Raw genomic sequence first — 18,521 nt, forward strand, 5'->3', positions numbered from 1 at the left:
ATATTGATCACTTATATGCTAAGAGGGAGTTTGTTCTGATCCCCATTGAGGGCCTGTCAGCTAGGCACCGAAAAGGTACCACAGCTGAACGATTATTATTTGTTGTTCTGATTTCCCGGAAGATACTCTCCTGGTGGGAAGGATACCTTACGGACTGGAAATTCCTTAACCTCTAGCAATGAATTGGCATTCTTCAAAATGAGTAACAATGAACCAGAAATCTTCAATTTTTGGTCTTCAACCTGCTCTTCTGATGAGCAGTTGTTTGGAGACAAGTTACTGGATTTGTCTTGTGGGATATGCATGACACACACCACTACTGCGAACGGGGGATGTTAGCCCAAATGGGTAATTTTCCATAAAGAAAGTCTGGTTAGCTAAAAAACAAGGATCTCGGATTTGTGGAACGGAAAAACGGTTTGTCACTAACCGGCGATGCGTACGAAGGGAAACGGGTAGGACGAGCTACTCGCCTGAGAGTATCGAAATCGATAAGTCCAATCTCTCGGGAAAGTCTATACTGGCAGTCCCTGTAAGCCGGGAGACTGATCACAAAAGAGGGGGAGCCCACTTTTCGAAGAGCTTACGTATACCACCAGCAAGAATTAAACATGTTTACAACTTGAAAGCAGTACAAATAAACGAGTGGCGTGAGAAAAAGAGCCAACCGCCAAGGTAAGCTCGCACTCTAGCTGGCAGACTTAAATACAGGACGGTCTTAGACTTACTTCAACAGTAAAACTAGCAGGCTTTGATATATTCGGGGTCAGATTAGTTGCTGCAGACTTCGGTTGGATGAGTTGGTTGCATAATACCGTATCGATATAGTACCCCGCTATAATCAGTGAAGTTGAAAAAGTACACTTAACTTGCTTGAGGAGATAGTGCGCCCTGGAAGCATAGTAGTATGGGATAGACCAGTATTGATATGTGCAAGGCATCACACCTAGAAGTACCTGTCGCCTAACGTGTCTAGATTGCATTAGTCCTCCAGCCAGAAGATCAAACAACATACGTGATCAGATATAAACTAGTTAGTCCCTGTTTGGGTGTATATTAAAGGCTACGCAATAACTCTACACTCTGGCGACTGTAAGCGAAAGTAGGTAGCAGGTAGATATACGTAGCAGTGCGCAAGTAGATCTAGCAATGTGGAGTCGTATTTTGTCTGGTGCACCTAAGCGTCGTAGGGTATCTGGCCACAATCTGAGTAGGCAGATATTATTCCCGCTTTTCCTCACACGTAGGACCGGTAGACAAGCGCTTATCCTAATTGATCGTTAGCTTTTCCAGCATACATTCAACACTCAGACCTACCTGACCCGATATAATATTGTGAGTTCGGAGCACTGTTAAGTAAACGGCGAAACACGGTGCGAAAATCTGGTTTGGCTTTGTTACTGAACGCTCAGTGATGACTAAAAAGAACCAGAATCTGCTTACAGGTTGTCACAATGCTTCTTATCCACCAAAAAGGGGTGCAAAAAAGCAGGTTCTGCGAAAGACATCGGTACACATCACAATACAGCATCACAAGCAAAGGACTGGCGGGGTGTGGAATGGAGGGAAGGCGGTCGAGCTCAAAAGCGCAGCGGCAGACACAAAAACCAAAAAGGACATGCTTTAGTGAATTCGTTCGACGCTAACTCCGTAGCATCAGTTTCTGTCTCTTCCGTTCCAGATCCCTTTCCAGCTCGAGGGCATCTTCTTGAGCAGCAATGCGAGCACTAAAATTGAGGTAGAAAGAAAAAGAGAAAGGGTGGGATGAAACCTAACGAGACAGAGGAACCGGACCGATAAAGACGAACGATTTTCAGTGTCCGGGGCCACCATCGAATCACGCACATGCCATGTTAGGCCACTTGTTGACCTGACCAGTAAAGGCTTAGCATCATGCCGACCTTTTATCTATATATATGCACCATCTCAAGGTATGAAAACAAAAGCTGATGTACAAGCGCGAATATTTTCGGTTAGAACTGCCGAAGTATAGTAGCGAAGTTGATTAATTGTACAGACGTAACACACTATACACAAGGTTGCTGAAAACACTCAAATAGCCCACGATAGGTTTTGCCCTTTTTGGGGCTCGTCAGGTAGACGCAGTCCCCTCAACCTTAAGTTCGACTTGAACCCAAATTGCAGCAAAGTAGCGAAATACACTCATTTGCAAAGCAATTAAGTTTTCACGGGAAAGTCAAATGAATCTCTCGTTTATGGTGCTCTTTTTCAACCGGACGTACCGCACTAGGCTGCTCATATCTCAGTTGGTGCGATACGCCAGTGTAAACGTCAATGTTCAGCGTTCATCATACCACTTAACGCGGTAGAAATTTAGTGTTGAACATCCAACCAACCCCTCAAGCCATCGGACAGCTTTCGTCAACCCCCGACACCTACGGCGCCGCCGTGGCTTCAGTTTATCCGTCAGGGTGAGAGTTCACACTACAGCAGTGTGATCCATAATGCTTTATAGACCAGAGGTGTGACCTATACGCGCAGAGGACACACGAAGGATGTCAGTTTGACTATCGGTGTCTGCGAACGATTGGTCCGGTCTGGTGTGAACATCGGATAGGTAATGCTAAGGTATGCCAAATAGTTTTAGGAAGGGGAACTCTCTCTCAAGATAACTGAATTCCTCACGCTTCACGGGCTACCCTGGTACCTCGCATGCCAGGAGACAGTCTGGCTCGCAGAGTTCTCGCCCAGACATTTACTTAGTAGAAGCGATCGAAAGATGGACAGTATGTGACCTGAAGATGAACTATGAAAACACTGGCCAGTAGACTTGGTGGTGCGACATCTGCCGCCCCCCTGGATGGGAGATTCGGCAGTCCATTCACCATTGATCAATGATACTGGCAGACATGGTTTCATCATACAGTCAGTAGAGCTCGCGCATCAAAGCCATCACCTCCAATGCTTGGCTAAATATCCCAGTCTCTCATTTTCTGGCTACTGAAGCTGTAGCAACTGGAACTAACGTAACCTTGAAACCTAGTTTATGGCTAATGAACTGAATTAAACAAGACCGATGGCTCCGAAACAGGCGGAAAAGGCGGCAACGGAGCTCTACATCAAAACAAATTGAGAGGTTCATAGAAGTGGAATCAAGTTAAAAATAGAGTCGTCATTACATACGTATAGCCAACCCGATGAAAGAACTGTCCGAACCATTGCGGATCGCCTACAGATTGGATCGTGCAAGTAATTTCATACGGTCGGCCGAGAAATACCGATAAAAAAGATGTATCATCTGCAGCTTCGAAAAATTAGCTAACGAACACAAGCAGTGGTTGTGTAGACCTCTATTTCCCCAGGTATTTTGAAATTTCCGCTCGGATTGTGCCAAAACGAATGCAGTTTAATTCTGGTCTGCATATATCATGCAGAGAAGGGTAAACCCGCTCGTCAAAGCTTTTTTCTGTAACCTTATGAGTAGTGTGTTCGGTATGCCCATGTTACATTGTTCTTATGGCAGCAGCATGATCTCGGCAGCAATTTTCGGATGAGGTGCATATCAGCGACAGGAGGGCTTTGTGAAGACCTGTCAAGTAGTCAAAAGGTTATCATGCTTTTTACGCGATTGAGTGAAACAGAATGTTTTAGGAGCCTTAATAGGTAATCGAAAACAACGCCTCAGTAGTAAATATCAATACTTAATCGCCATGACTGTTCGTCTGGCTCCATGCTTGTACGTGGGCTGAGATACCGCCAAGGTGTCCTAACCCAAACAGGAGGACGACTAGGGCCTTCGATAGGAGTCTTCAGCTCAAAAGCGTGACCGCAAAGCAGCGATGTTCGGAACACTACGAACACAGTGGCCCAATCTGTAGGGCAAGAAGACTGTGGTTGTCAGAACACTATCCATTGACCAACCTGACAGAAGACTTTGTGGGTGCAGTGTGGGTATGCTCGAGGTTGGTGAGGTGCTTAAATCGTCGTATTAGGATAGGATACCATATGCTGGAGACGAACCAACTGGGCTTTTGAATTTTGGAACTTTTGAACGAAATTTTTCATCCCCGTGACAGCCATAAAAACTAGCGGAGATTTTACTGTTGGACATGAGGTACAATACCGCTTTTCTTAAACTTTCCTTCAGACTGAGGATAAAACAACTAGGTCCATTATGTAGTGCTTTCAGTCAGCCTCCGAATAAGGTATTCGCAACAGGAAGTTATGGTACACTCCTAGAAGAACGTCAAATTAGACGACAGGGATGCATCGGTGTGCAAAGCATCCCAAAAATAGACTGAAAAGTCTGGTAAGTGGCGGAATAAAGCATGCCTGTATAGAAACTAGATTCATACATAAGCTATAGAATACAAGCAGGATCGAACCTATGGTGATGTAGAGAAGGATGAAAAATGAAAAATATCACAAAAATAATGTTTCAAACATGTTGTTCATACAAGTTTATCAGCTAACCTTCACTGAATAACCAAGCTCCGAGGGATCCGGACTTGATAGCGAAAAATTCATCAATGGCGTGTGTGTGGTTGAGTAATCATGCTGTGTTACTACTGACAGCTCGGTCCTGATTAGACTTTATAGGGACATGCGCCGAACAACTCCGGGCACACGTGATACTAGAGTGACCTTAACTACCAAACAAGGGACCAGCATACGTTCGTTCTTGTCCTGTTATCTCGAGGATCACGTGGACCATACGGCCCCTTACTTACAACTCATGAGCCTTAATGGCTTTGCTATCTAATAATTCGATATATCAATCCGTATTATTAGGTGCAAACCTCATTGCGACAGTTTTCAGAGCCTGAATTTCGACATGAAGGTAGTTTAGCTATTTGGAATCGAATAACAATTGTAAGGTTGCTACCAACAACCCCACAACAACAATACCTTCAACAGGCTACATGGACGAAATAAGTCCTAAATCGTACCAATAAAAAAGATACATAATGCGGCCGCTAACTGATGACATTCTGAAGGAGTATCCTGCTCCTTTTAGGTGGGGGAGACGCCTGCGAGTCAGGACTTCGTGGTGCGACACATCCGATCGTACCATCAGAACTAACCTGTGAACAGTGGATGTAGAAACACCGAAATTCCATACAGTGTGGAGCAGTTAGCTGTTTTATACGTCTGTGCAGAGTTGTCTTGTCAACCAATCAGCTCTACACAGCGGCTGAAACTGTTGGTTGTAGTACGGTGAAAATTCGGTTTGTTTGTTCTGATGTTAAGTTACAAGGTATTGCCTACAAGAATAAACTAACGGTGTTTTCCTATGCATTGTAGATTGTTCTTTTAATGTGTCTCGCAAGGATCGCCGTTGACAGCCCGTTATAGCCATAACGGTCATCCCGAAGGTCAAAAACTTTCCAACCATTGATTCCCGTTTCTTACACAAGCAAGCCAATCATGCGTGGTAACCTATTTGGACTGAGACAATAGATCGATCGCCAATCGAATGTGCAACAACTAGGTAACTTGGCGATCGAGAAACCCATATCCGAAAAAGCAAACATCAAGAATAGTATTCCTATGGACAAGGAATTTCAAGCAAAATGAAACGAGGACTTGTGTTGTAGCAGCTTCAAACTATAAAATGGGATTCTACGAACGGAATGACTGAGCAAAATTCATGAATTCGTGAAAAGAGCTCGAGCGTGGCTAAGAAAAAATCTAGATACTTTGTTATTGAAACAGACAGACGAGAGAAACAAGTTGTTTCCTTTTATATTGCCAAGATGCTAGTGGGCTTGGGCTTACTCGGACCAATCACAATTCGGCTTCGGCCCATTAAATTGTGACCCTTCAGTTAGTTAGATGAAGCGAGAGAGACAGAGAGCGGAAGCGGTCATCGACATTGCTGACGCCTATCATGAGTGAGTTAAACGGTGATCGACACCAGCTAAATAAAGTCCCGTGACCCTCCAGAAAAAGTTGACAGATGGCGATTCTGTAGAACAAATTAGTGTTAATTTAGCCTTTTACGTTGTTAGCGTGCTTTCAACGGCGTAAGGAAGAAGAACGTTCCTTACTACCGCATCGTCCAAGTTGTGATATAATATCTGTTTATCCTGAATCTGTGATTAGATTCCCGCGCATGACCTAGTGCACTTGCATAGCTGCTATGCCACCCGAAGGAAGATAATGCCAGGTTGCTCCAGCCTGGAAGGGAGTAGTCGAGATACAGAGGTTGCATTCGAAAAATGGACCTTCCGGTCTGTAAGTTAGCGCCGTAACCAGTGAGCTGTCTTGAGCTGATGAGCCTGTTTTGTACCTACTCTGCAACCGCTCCGCCTAGGATACTCAACTGTTCAACATATCGTCGAAGGTAGTTGTCCACCGAATTTCACGCATATTTTAATTTATCATGCCAGTGCTCGGTATCTAACATCATTTTGGACTTGCGGATGCACGCACGGCATCTACGCGTGGACACTCGCAGTTGACGTATTTTAGAGGTGTTTGTTGAGGATGAAACGGCACGATCATGAGGCCTAGATGGAGCGATCGGAGTGTAACAGGTATACATATTTCCCCGTTCAAAGTATCTCCCTCCTGCCCTGACGCGATCACTGTGCATAACCCACATCAAAGCTAGGACACATTCGACTCGAGTTTCGCTGTTATGAAAGTTAACCAGTGGTGCATGTCCTTAGCCATACGGGAATTTGAACTCCCACCTATCTAACAGATGAGAAGAGCTCGTCACCAATTCTGTATCAGCACATGCTGGATGCACCTGGTTTAACACATCAGCAGGAGAGTGTGTGGCCAGTTCGATACAACTGTCCCGGTTGGTACCTCAGCTGTTATGACTATCCGGTGTGGTCAAGGCCCCGCACTGTTTTAGAACTCTGATAATAGTGCGACTTGAGCCCAATGATTTGATGGACTACGCCAGCAAAGGACGATGACCGTTCGAAAGGGAGTAGTTATCATGAATTCGACAAACCCCGCATCTGCTCGTAAGTAAATACATTGCTCAACTGCATCCGGTCGATTCAATCAATTTAATTTATCAGCTATAAACCAGGTACCATAGGCACACTTGTTTCAGCTGCTACAGTTTAGTAAGTGGAAGAGTGTGGGACATACAGCCAAGCCTTGGAGGCGATGGTATGTTCAGTTAGTTCGGGAACTGGGTAGCTACGAATGCACTGAAAGCAACAGCTTTGATGTACGAGAACCAACGACTGCGCGATTGGACAACTTCTGCCAGTGTCATTAATCTTTGGTGAGTTGAATCTCGAGGTGCCCACCAAGGAGGCGGAATTTGTGGACCCGAAAGAGTCTACTGGTAAGTGTTTGCACACTTCGTTGCCGGATCATACACTGTACAACTCTCGGTTGCCTCCACTCAGGACAGGGCTGGGCGAAAATAGCTCTGCGATGCAGATGGTCTTCTGGCATGGGGAACATGTCATAACCAACATAACCTATGAAGTATGAGCAAAACATCTACCGGAGGACAGTTCCTTTTTCATGAAAGTATCTGCCGTACTCTAGCATTACTGATCCTACGTTCCCACCAGACCCGAAAATGCTTCAGAAACCTCGATAACCAGACATTAGCAGCTTTCGCATGTGCGCGTAGAGGCCACGTCTCCGATTCGACTAGGGGCGTGCGGGGAGGCGTCAATTAATGATGGTGAATGAATTAAGCGCTGTGAGGATGAGCCACCTCCAGGTTACAAAACCGAAGAATAAGGTTTGGTTGAGGTACCCCACCTTGAGACTTTGACTCAAAAATTTGACCCACAAGGTAGTGGGAGGATGCGGGGTTTTGTTCGGAGACCCTGCCCCTAGCCTCTGACTCTAAAGTCTGAACCGCGAGACGGCGGTTGTTAGGGTTTTCTTGTGGGACTCTTTACGAGGCCAAGGACTCGATAGTTTGACTCGCCTAGATGCAGGGAGCTGCCATAGGACGCAGGAAGTAGGGTATTATTGTCTCACTTCTAATGCAGCTGCGCACATCAGGTGCCTTTTGGGCAGCACCAGACCCTTTGGTTCTAAAACTATTTCGACCGTATTGAATAATGCTCCGGCGGTCACGGTCAACCGCTGAACGATCGGAATGTGCGGTTTTTGGGGCACACCCTTTCTAATCCGTCCTTCCTCAGGGTAAGACACTGTCGCTGCTTCTGTAAATATGGGCATAGTGGTCTCCTGGGGGAAACACCTTACTGTCTTCACACTCCTATCGCGGAGGACGGTACGAATTTACCCGCAAACAGCCTCGCAATACGATTACTCGCAGCACTGAGACTCACTGTTCTTCGTCGGGCTTCCCCATAGGCCTTTCTGGCGTGTTTGAACCCTTAGTAATTGAGTTCCAGCCAACATACCCCACAGAACCATTGCAGCACAGAATCCCGACCACCACAAGTAGACAGTTTTAGGCCGGGCAATGAACTCATTACACCGGATGAGTTCATGGAAATATGGTGCGGTAAACAAGATGTGGTTTTTGTAGTTGATCATCAGACAGCTACAACATAAACATCTAGATGATTGTCAAGCTAAACTAAACATCGAGTGCAGTAAGCCTAGATTCCTCGCCGCGAATACAAAGCACCTTAAACGAACCGGTCAGTAAATGTGAAATTTATCAGTGGATTGATGAACGAAATACCAAGCGTTCCAGGATGGACCGAAAAACCTTTGCCTTATTACTTTCAATCAGGGGGCGATTTCAGTCAGTCGGGAAACGCGATCGCCACCAGTCATGAAAACCGATTTCTGTTAGTTTATGGATGTTCAGTTCAATCCAAGGTGTATTAATGCTACCAACTAACGACCTTGACAAGTGAACGTATCATGTGGAGTATTCTTGTGAATTGGTAGAAGCGCATTATGTGCGAAGCGTTATTAAGAGCGCGTGAGTCCCTTGATTTGCTCCGCTGCCGCTCCCTCTAGAATATTCAATACATCGCCGGAGACGGCTTTCCAGCGAGCATCACATCGATTGTGATTTACCACACACAAGAATCCTAGAACATCATCTGCATGCTGAAATGGCGTGAAATGCCAACAGGTCTAACTGATCAGCTAACTGATAGTTGCCCCAGGACCGAGACCGATATTCGTGACGTCCATGGACTCAATGAATGCTACTCCAGCGCCACAATTACAGCGATCTCGGACATCATGGGTTGTAGTCTCGGTTGCGCAAGATAATAAAATGTTCTTCCTGTCGACGAGACAACCTTGGGGTCACTGTGTTGGCCGTCGTAATCCTCCTCGAAATAACAGATCCCAGGGTACCAAGGAGAACCCAATTTCTGACCCTCAACTGGTTCTTTTACTATCCAAGAGAAAGCACCACACTGGAACTACCAGGTGTCCTGTGTCCCATTTTTTCGGTCAAACCGATTACGTCATAAACACAGCCATTATAATATCTTACCACATCAGCGAACTCCTTTTGCTTGGGCCTGGTTAAACTTACCCTTACTTCAGTGTATTCTCAAAGTTGGATATGTCAACTATTGTCGAGCCTGTGCGGGACTGTCATTATGAATGTAGCACCAACGTAAATCATCTAACCACACGACAAAATGACGAAGAGTTACCGTTACACATTAAGTAATCTAAATAATTCTGCCTCACTGGTTTGGCATGCATTTCATACCTGCAAAGCGTAGAATGCTGCTACAAGACTGAGGGCTCGAACCCTAACCTCATGCTTGCGGGTGACCCAACTGAGGTAGTGGACGAACTCGTCTACCAGGGCAGCTGCATCGGCCCCATTTGTCTAGTCAAAGGCGGCACTTTCGTCTCGTTTGAGAGGGCCAAAGCAGTTTTTGTGAACCTGCATCACCTTTGGTGCAGGCGTAAAATCAATTTTAAAAAATCGTTCAGCTGTAGCACCCTTTCGGTGCCTAGCTGCCATGCCGACATAAGGAGGCACGAGAGCTGGGATATTGCAGGCTGCCTAAGCCTAGACAGGAGCAGTCGAGATGCTGAGGTTAATTCCGAACTAGGGACCTTCCAGTCCGTAAGGTGGTGCCTTAACCACTGAGTTATCTCGAGCATGTAACATCTGTTTGTCTGCTAAGGGTCGAGTTTATAATGGTGCGGTACACTTCATACCGTTATATGGGTCAGAAACCTGGCCTCTATGCACTGACGACGTTAAAAAACCTTCAGTATTTGACAATCGGTGCCTTCGGAGCATTGAGCGAGTTTGGTGATAACATGGATGAGTGATGCTGAAGCACGTTGCATGGTTTTCAGAATAGACCACAAACGACAGATTGGGTTGTGCTGGCTTGGTCATGTGATTCGTATATCAACCGACCGAATTCCTAGAGTACCCATTTTCACACAACTACGCAAGGTGGAAACGAGCCAGAAGTCAAGCAATGACTTGGTGACTTGGCAGCGAAATGTAAAAGCCATGATGAAAAGCCATTACCAGCAAACTCAACTGTGCTATGCCGTTTCGATGTGATTCGTAAATCAACCGACCGAATTCCTAGAGTACCCATTTTCACACAACTACGCAAGGTGGAAACGAGCCAGAAGTCAAGCAATGACTTGGTGACTTGGCAGCGAAATGTAAAAGCCATGATGAAAAGCCATTACCAGCAAACTCAACTGTGCTAGTCACTGCCGTTTCGCTGGATGGGGACTTTTAGATAGGATACATCGATGGTTAGAGACATTATCAGAAAGAGCCCAGTCGAGCCATGAATAACGCTCGTGCATCAAAGTTATTGCCTTCAACGCATAGCCCTCCTCCCGTTTTTTTCAACGAGAAGTCTACTGATACCCTTGTATTTAGGCACCAATTATATCCAACACCTCCAGTGCGGAGCTATCCAACCCTATTTCCTCAAGTCATCGAAGAAAACGTGGTAACTATACCCACTGCATAACAAATACGCTATTTTCACAGCTGAATATGATGATGACTACCAGTGTAGTTCAGCGGAAACAGCGTAGGTGCTGGGACACCTCCAAATATCGAGTCCCATGTGTTACATTGTTCTCTGTTCCAGCATTACTCCGTTCTATTCGTATAGCAATTGCGACGCGTTCTCTCTCACTGCACGCACCTAGCGCTAGATTATCTGCTAAGTCCTGTTCCAACGCAATCGGGATTTGATGGGTACTACATAAGTAGTGCTTGTGGTTTCAGTCTTCCAAGATGACAGTTGATATACGAATGAGTGACCAAAGTATTTCTGTTACATTGTTCTCTGTTCCAGCATTACTCCGTTCTATTCGTATAGCAATTGCGACGCGTTCTCTCTCACTGCACGCACCTAGCGCTAGATTATCTGCTAAGTCCTGTTCCAACGCAATCGGGATTTGATGGGTACTACATAAGTAGTGCTTGTGGTTTCAGTCTTCCAAGATGACAGTTGATATACGAATGAGTGACCCAAAGTATTTCCATTTTTGGAGTAAATCGGTAAGTTGGGGGATTAAGACGTCTCCTGGTCAAGTCTGGGGAAGTTAGTTCTTCGCGGAGAGGGAATTCGGCGCCTTGAGATTATCTCCGAGGCGCGGACTTCCCCTCTTGGAACGCTTCCAAGTTGGGAGGAATATCCACTAGTGTGCGATAGATTTGAGGACAAGCCAATTTGTTCTTGCCTTCCAGTGCTACCCTGTAACATCTAAATTTCTTTCAAGAGAATAATTCCTCATCAGTGAAAACCAGCGCGCTAGGTGGGTGGTCGCAGCGACCGGATAGCACGTAACTGTCTTACAACCTCGATTTATAAGAACTTCGTTGGAACAAGCTACTTGACGCGAAATACCCAATCTTGGACTAATTGCCGACTTTTCGAGAGGGCAACCCACCAAAAAGACTACATTGGCCGTTTCCTTCGGACGAAGGCGACTGTACTTTGGAGTCACAAGGGATTCTTTATCTCTAGCTTCTCGGTAACGGAAAGAATCTGATACCAAAGACTGTTCGCTGAATGTCCAATCAGCGAACTGCCCGCTGGACACCTTCTGAGTAAGTAGCCTAACCGAGATTTTTCCAACCATCAGTGAAAAGATGTTTAGAACAAGACCTTGTGGAGATGTATGACAGCTCACCTGCGTTTTTCTTCTTTCTCAATTTCCCGGTAATTTGCTTCCATGCTGCGAAGGTCGTCGAAGGGATTTACTTCTTTGTATTTACGGGGGTCAAAACGCAAGGCTTTATGAACGTCCCGGATAACACGTGCGTATTCTTTCGATTCAACTGCTTCGCTGTCATCGATGAAACTATCGTCGCTTTCGTAATCATCTTCGCTGTAACTGTAGTCCCCTTCATCAAGGGTGCCAGGTGGTTTGATCCCGAGCTGAGCAGCTATCCCTCGAGCTGGATAAACAGGCATTGGACGAGAAGCTGGAGGTCTCTTCAGAGAGGGGCTTGGAGATACCGCCCTCCGGCTGGCAACAGCGACAACCCCATTCGGTTTCTTGATGCTATTTACAGTAACAGGCCTCTTAGCCTGGTCTTCCCGAGAGTTAGTGTTACTAGTCGCGTTGAGCTTCAAAGTTTGGTGATCGGACAACTTTTTGGTACTCATTTGGGGTTTTTGTATAGTTGGAGTCTGTGAGGAGTTGACCATTTTAGAGGTAAGGGGAACCGATGAAGAGCGGGGATTCTTAGTGTTCGATGAAGGGACAGGGGCGACTTTCTGGCGATCAGACGAAACCCGCGGCTCGGTCAATCCGGTACGTGGTATATTTGAACCTAGCTGCATCGCAATGGCGCTTCTGGATGACATACTAGTCGGTTTCTGAGGCTTTTTGGCTTGTACTACTCGGTCTGAGGAGTTGGGGCTTGTGGGGTGAGAAGGGCGTTTCTGCAATTGCCCTCGAACTTTGCTTAGCGTCTTAGCCGGGGGAGGGACCACCGTACTATTGCATTCGGCCGTGCCGGATGGCAAGGATATACGGTTAGGGTAATCCGTATCTGAACATTTTTGTACAAATGGAGGTCGAGATGTGGGATGCTTGCTCAGTGGTTCAGCGGCGGGCTGTTTCGGGTCATAGGATACACCCTTTGGATCACTTTTTACGGAGTTGTCCGAAGATCGGTAACCAGGGTCTGCAGAACAAGGTATGAGATCGTCAAAGGCTTTCCGTTTGATCTGTTGTGTCCCAACATTCTTCTTGGCCAGTTCAAGCAGTTCAGTAAATGACGGTTTTACTTTCGTTGCCTTTTTATTCACGGAAGTCGTTTCACTAGGTCGGGGAGCACAGTCAGGAACAGGCGCCCTTGCGGTATCCAGTTTCTTTACCAATTCGCCTTTTACCGAAACCGAAATCCTTTTGGACGGATTTGATTGACACTCATTTTTCCCACATTCAGCTTTTGAGAGAGTCAATGGGCGGGCTGAATCACCACTGGGGGTGATTCTTGAGACAACCTTAGGTGAATCCTCCTTTTTCTCTCGAGCCGGATAACAAACAGAAGGTACAGAACACCTTGCACTGGCCAGCTCTTTGAACCGCTCCTGTTTTTTAACTTTCGCAAGTTCTTCGAGTTGTTTGATCTGGAATGGGAAAAATACGTGACTAACTTACGTGACTAACTTACCTCCTTATCTCGTTTCTGCTGGTTCTTATAAGCCAGGGCCAGCAATCCCCGGAACTCCATCGAACCGCGTGAAATGTAGTATGTAAAAAGTACTAAGCTCGTCGCCAATCCAAATACACGGTACTGGCTGAAAACGAGGAAGGCACTGTCAAAAACGAAGTTTAAAGGCACACAGCTGCTACCCAACCCATAAGAGGCACAATAGATGAAAGGTTGGCAAGATACGTCCACAAAGAGCGATTCCGAAACAGGATCGCCTGGATATTGGTTTGACTGAAATCAATAGAAATCAGTTCCTGGGATATCAAGGCTAAAAAACTCCCGGAACTTCTCCGCACCATTGATTAGAAAAGTGCGTTTGGACAAATTCGTCCCCATTCTTAACAAGATACCTAGAAGGCTACTGGTAATTAAGACGGACAGATAAGCACAGATTTGATCTAGTCATCTGAACATTGGACAAAGTTGTTAGGAAGGTCTCAGAACGTGAAAAAGGGGAAATAAAGATACCCCTTTACAAAATTCTAACAATGCAACCACTTCACGGAAGTATGACCGATGGAGAAGCACCGCAAGTCCTACCTCCTCATCGCTGCACGACAGTGCTGACCATAGTGTGATAGCTGTTGCACATGGGCTAAAAACAGCTCTGGTGCACGTACCACCATGAATTCATGCTTGCGGTACAACCCAATCACCTCCATACAAAAACTGTGCCTCTGATAGGACCGCAGCATTTATGGAGGCACGGCAACAATTTATTCTGGCCGCAACCACAATTCAACCCGCCACCAGGTGAAATTGAGTGTCCGCACCTATCAAAAAGTTTTGTAGAGCCAAGACGTCTGAATGGAAGATGCGAGAAAATGCTGGAAGCGTCGGTAAGCTGCTCCATTTGACTCGTCCGACTGGTCCTCGAAAGCCTACTGTCAGCGAAATTATCAGAAACCAAAATGGCTCCCTGATATCCGGCAAAGCGGACCGTCTGGACCGGTGTGCACAGTACTTTGAACAGAAATTCAGTCGGCCACCTGCCTTCAATAAGGAATCCTGGCATCAAGTAGGGAGAACGGTTGTGAATGTGTGCCCCTTTCAACCACAATCATTTCAGCGTATATCTCCACTCAAGCGTCATCGTACTGCTGGACCTGACGACCTTCCACCGCTCCGTCCAAGAATGGCGGTGGATTCCACAGTCCGTTCCTGTCTAGCGTATTTAACCCTATCAGGAGGAAAAAGATCGTCCCAGGCAGCTGTAGTGAATCGATAATAATGCCCATTTTCAAAAAGGGTACTTGCAGTGAATGTAGTAATCACAAGGGTGTTAGCTTGACTGCCACTGTAACAAGGCCTCTGGCGTGGCTGATGCTTGGTCTTACGACGACACGCGAAACTTTGACCGGGTAGAGGTTGTACTGACCAATTGTTCACGCTGTCAAGCGTGAGATCAACGCCATATATACAGATGACCCGCAATCTTTGTGTTCCTTGACTTCAAGCGTGCGTTCGATTCTGTCGCTCGCTCAGTGCATAGGAGGGTATGCTCTAGAAGTGTCCGAACATAATCCGGTCTCCATATTCGCATACTTCGGGGTTTTAAAAGTGTATGCTCCCCGACAACTTCACCACGAAAAGTAGTGTCTAACAGCAATGCGGTCTCTTTTTCAGTACACCTTCGTCATTGATTAAGTAATGAGGCGGACCCTGGAAGCTGTTCAAACCTTCGGAGTTCAAATCGTTACTGGTGAGAACCTTTTTAGTCTGGAGCACGCAGACGATGTGGTCATCAAGCTCTGTTGAATAAACCGACCACCATCATATCGTCTTTCGGCATGCGTCTTGCACCTTCAAAGTGCAAGGTCGTCCTCCGGAACGTGGAAAAATCGTCCAACTGTAGCACCCTATCGAAGCCTGATCGCCATGCCACCAGAGGGAAGTACGAGGGCTCGGATACTCCCAGGTTGCCCAAGCTTAGACAGGGAAAGTCGGGTCGAGGGAGAGGTCGAGTTCGAACCACGGACCTTCCGGTCATTAAATTAGCGCTCTAACCCACTGAGCCATCCAGCCCATTTCAAAAACTAAGTTCGTAAATGAATCCCTTGCAGTTCTGGGAGAGCCACTGGACGCTTTGGAAAGCTTTACATATCTCGGTAGTTGCATTGGCTGTCGGAAGTGTGTATGATGAAGTCAGTGCACGAATCTCAAAGGCCACATCCTAATTTGTCACAAGTGTTTGATGGGATATGGAGCACGGTGACAACCATATTGTTAGGCAGAATTCCACACGAATCCCGCTTTACCGCTCGCACCTAGGTACTGCTACAATGGAAAAGCCTGTCCCGCACAAGATTGGCCAAAATTCACGGATTGCTATGCAGGATCGAGGATTTCGCCCAGGATTCTCGGATCGGTTTTGTTCTTGTCGTTTAGCAACTGTCGTTTACCTGAAAGGCACAAGTGAGAAAAGGGTGTAGCACTGCTTTTTGAGTTCTCAGCGTTGGTAGTATGCTTGCCAGAGCGAGGACTCGCATGAATAAGTGTCTAATAGTGCTTTGAATTGGGCTCCAGATGGAGCATGGACAACCGTCGGAGGAAAGTTATTCCACGCAGCTGATAATCGAAATGAGGAAAAATTTTGCCTAATCAATGTATGCGCTCTGAGCTTGCAAATCCCTTTGCCATCCCTTCGCCGGAGAATAGTAAGTCGAGCCTATTCTCACTCGGAATGATATGTGTGATAGAAACGCCTTGATCCAGTGTAGGATTTTCCCTCGAATCTCATAAGACTCGAGTTTGTGGAGCAGCCGGACGTGTGGGACTCGATCAAATGCTTTTGAGACGTCGAAAAATATGACATCCGATAAGAGTCCTTCGTCCTTGGCTTGGCTTAAGGTGTCCATAAACACGAGCATGGTTGTCACGCAAGAGCGGTTTGGGAGAAATCCGTGTGAGCTGGAGATATCAGGTTGCTGGAAGTAAGGTGATCTAGGATAGCTCGATTCACAATGCGTTCCATCACCTGGCACGGCACGCTAGTGAGGCTTATAGGCCTGTAGCTGCCAGGCGACAGTTCGTCAAGTGACTGACGAAACACCAGGTGTAGATGATTTGCCAGTGTGGAAGACGTTTCTTTCAGGATCCTTGGATGGACCTCGTCGGGCCCCAACGCGCAGGATGGGTTGATCTGGTGCAAGAGTTGACGAAAGTCCTCCACCGTGAAAACCAAGTCGGTTAGAGGCTGTTCGTAGTTTCTCCTTGACAAGAGTGGATGTGACGAGGAGGCTGGGATTGAATATAGACCTGCATAGTGTTCTTTGTAAACCTCTGATACCACTGTTGGGCCACTCGTCGGTTTTCCGTTCCTGTCCCTCAAGGAGAACGCGGATGGACTGTTTCTGCGGCGATGTCTCATGTATTTGAACAGCACATTTCTGTTTTTCCTGACGAGTTCCAGAATGGTGGCTTGCTTTCATAGGTTCCATAGGCGGAATTCTGGTTTACAGCGGTTCTGCATCTTACGAAATGCCAGCTCATCTTCTGTCTCTTCTCTTTATCAACTTTTTGAAAAAAAGTTGGAACCACTTTCCCAGGAGTCACCGAATCATTTAAGTAGCCTGCGGCTCATCCGACTGCGCGCCGGTTTTTTTGGGACGAACATCGCGACAGCCTCGTGAACCTTTCCGACAATGATCTTATCTAGATCTTTCACTGAAGGTGGTCCCAGTTTAACTTGTTCAAGAATGATGCGCATTCATGAAAAGTCTGCGCGGCAGAAGTTTCGAATCCATGTTTGAGGTTCGGGATTTCCGGCTCAGTAGTCGGTTAAATAAAAGATCAGCACACAGTGGTGGCCATGTCCCAGTGAAGCGTTAATTATCACCTGATCAACGAAGGGTCTTTCGTTGCTCAAGGGTTCGTATGAGGAACTGGTCATCCTCAGCGGGGGACTCGAGGGGCTACGGCAGACCACACCGAGAGGGGATTTTTCGTTTGCGGGTTTTCTCGCTCCGTGAGATCCCGATCCGCTTGGGCCTTTTAGCTTTGGGTCAAGGAGATTTTTCCCCGTGGGCGGAAATTTCGACCACTGTTGCTTGTAGCTCGTTCAGCACCGCCTTTTGACGACCAGATTTGCTGTCGACCAAACACTGGGAGCAAACTTTCGTCTTTCTGCTATGTCAAATGGTACAGTAGCTCTACACTGACCTTGAGGGGACAAAGGAAAGTTAATACAATTGTATTTATGGGATAATAGCAGTGTTCCCCAAGGTAGTACCAGGAGCTCCGTGGGGGGAGAGAGGCATCGAGTCAAAGATGCTCGATCCGGATTGGCTGGCATTCTGACCAATCAGGGCATGCCTTCGTTTTGCCCGTGTCCTTCAGGTGGCAGGTTCGTCCAAATGATGTGACGTTCTGTTATTATGGATGGCTGGCTTCCGGACACCTCCCTTTTGAGAAGGCCTTTAAACAGACTGCTGTTTTGAAATCCTCTGTGACAATTCACGGAGGTGCTGTCGCATGTCGGTCCGTCCCTGGGGCCGCGGGCATGCCCATCTGGGATCTGGTACCCTTATATTCGGAGGTATATCATGGCTGCCCGGTGTCCCATGCAACATGGTCTCTTTACGGAGCTGCAGTCGGTTGTCTGAAGTTGGTTCCCTTGACGTGGCCTTGCTGATGATCTCACTTGTGCATCCTGTTTGACATAGTCGACCCTGCGTCCACCGTGCAGAGGATTCCCAATATCCTCGAATCAGTGGCTGGTCTCTGTGTGACTGTTGTGGAGTTCCTCCTGCCGGCTTCCCTTCCTTGACTTTCCATATGGCAGTAGAATGATCCGCCTGAACCTGCGACTGTAAAGTGAAGGGTTCGGACCGCGAATGAAACGTTGCAGGCTGCCGACAGGATTCATTTAATTGGACTGTCGCTGCCGGAAGCTGAATAGTCGCTGTGTTGCGCATGCTCCATTTTGCCTCCGGCTTGGATGTAACTGTGG

General features: G+C 46.7%; 1 protein-coding gene across 1 annotated transcript; it reads right to left on the minus strand.

Moving 5' to 3' along the window:
* Positions 1-1,442: 1,442 nt before the first annotated feature.
* On the minus strand, positions 1,443-13,636 carry T265_09762 (hypothetical protein; the record flags this gene model as incomplete). Its single annotated transcript, XM_009175933.1, has 3 exons — positions 1,443-1,727; positions 12,034-13,484; positions 13,529-13,636. The coding sequence occupies 3 exons, from the start codon at positions 13,586-13,588 to the stop codon at positions 1,643-1,645; spliced, it is 1,596 nt and encodes a 531-aa protein (XP_009174197.1).
* Positions 13,637-18,521: the final 4,885 nt, after the last annotated feature.

Source organism: Opisthorchis viverrini (assembly GCF_000715545.1).
Source record: "Opisthorchis viverrini unplaced genomic scaffold opera_v5_300, whole genome shotgun sequence".
Lineage (NCBI taxonomy): Eukaryota > Metazoa > Platyhelminthes > Trematoda > Opisthorchiida > Opisthorchiidae > Opisthorchis > Opisthorchis viverrini.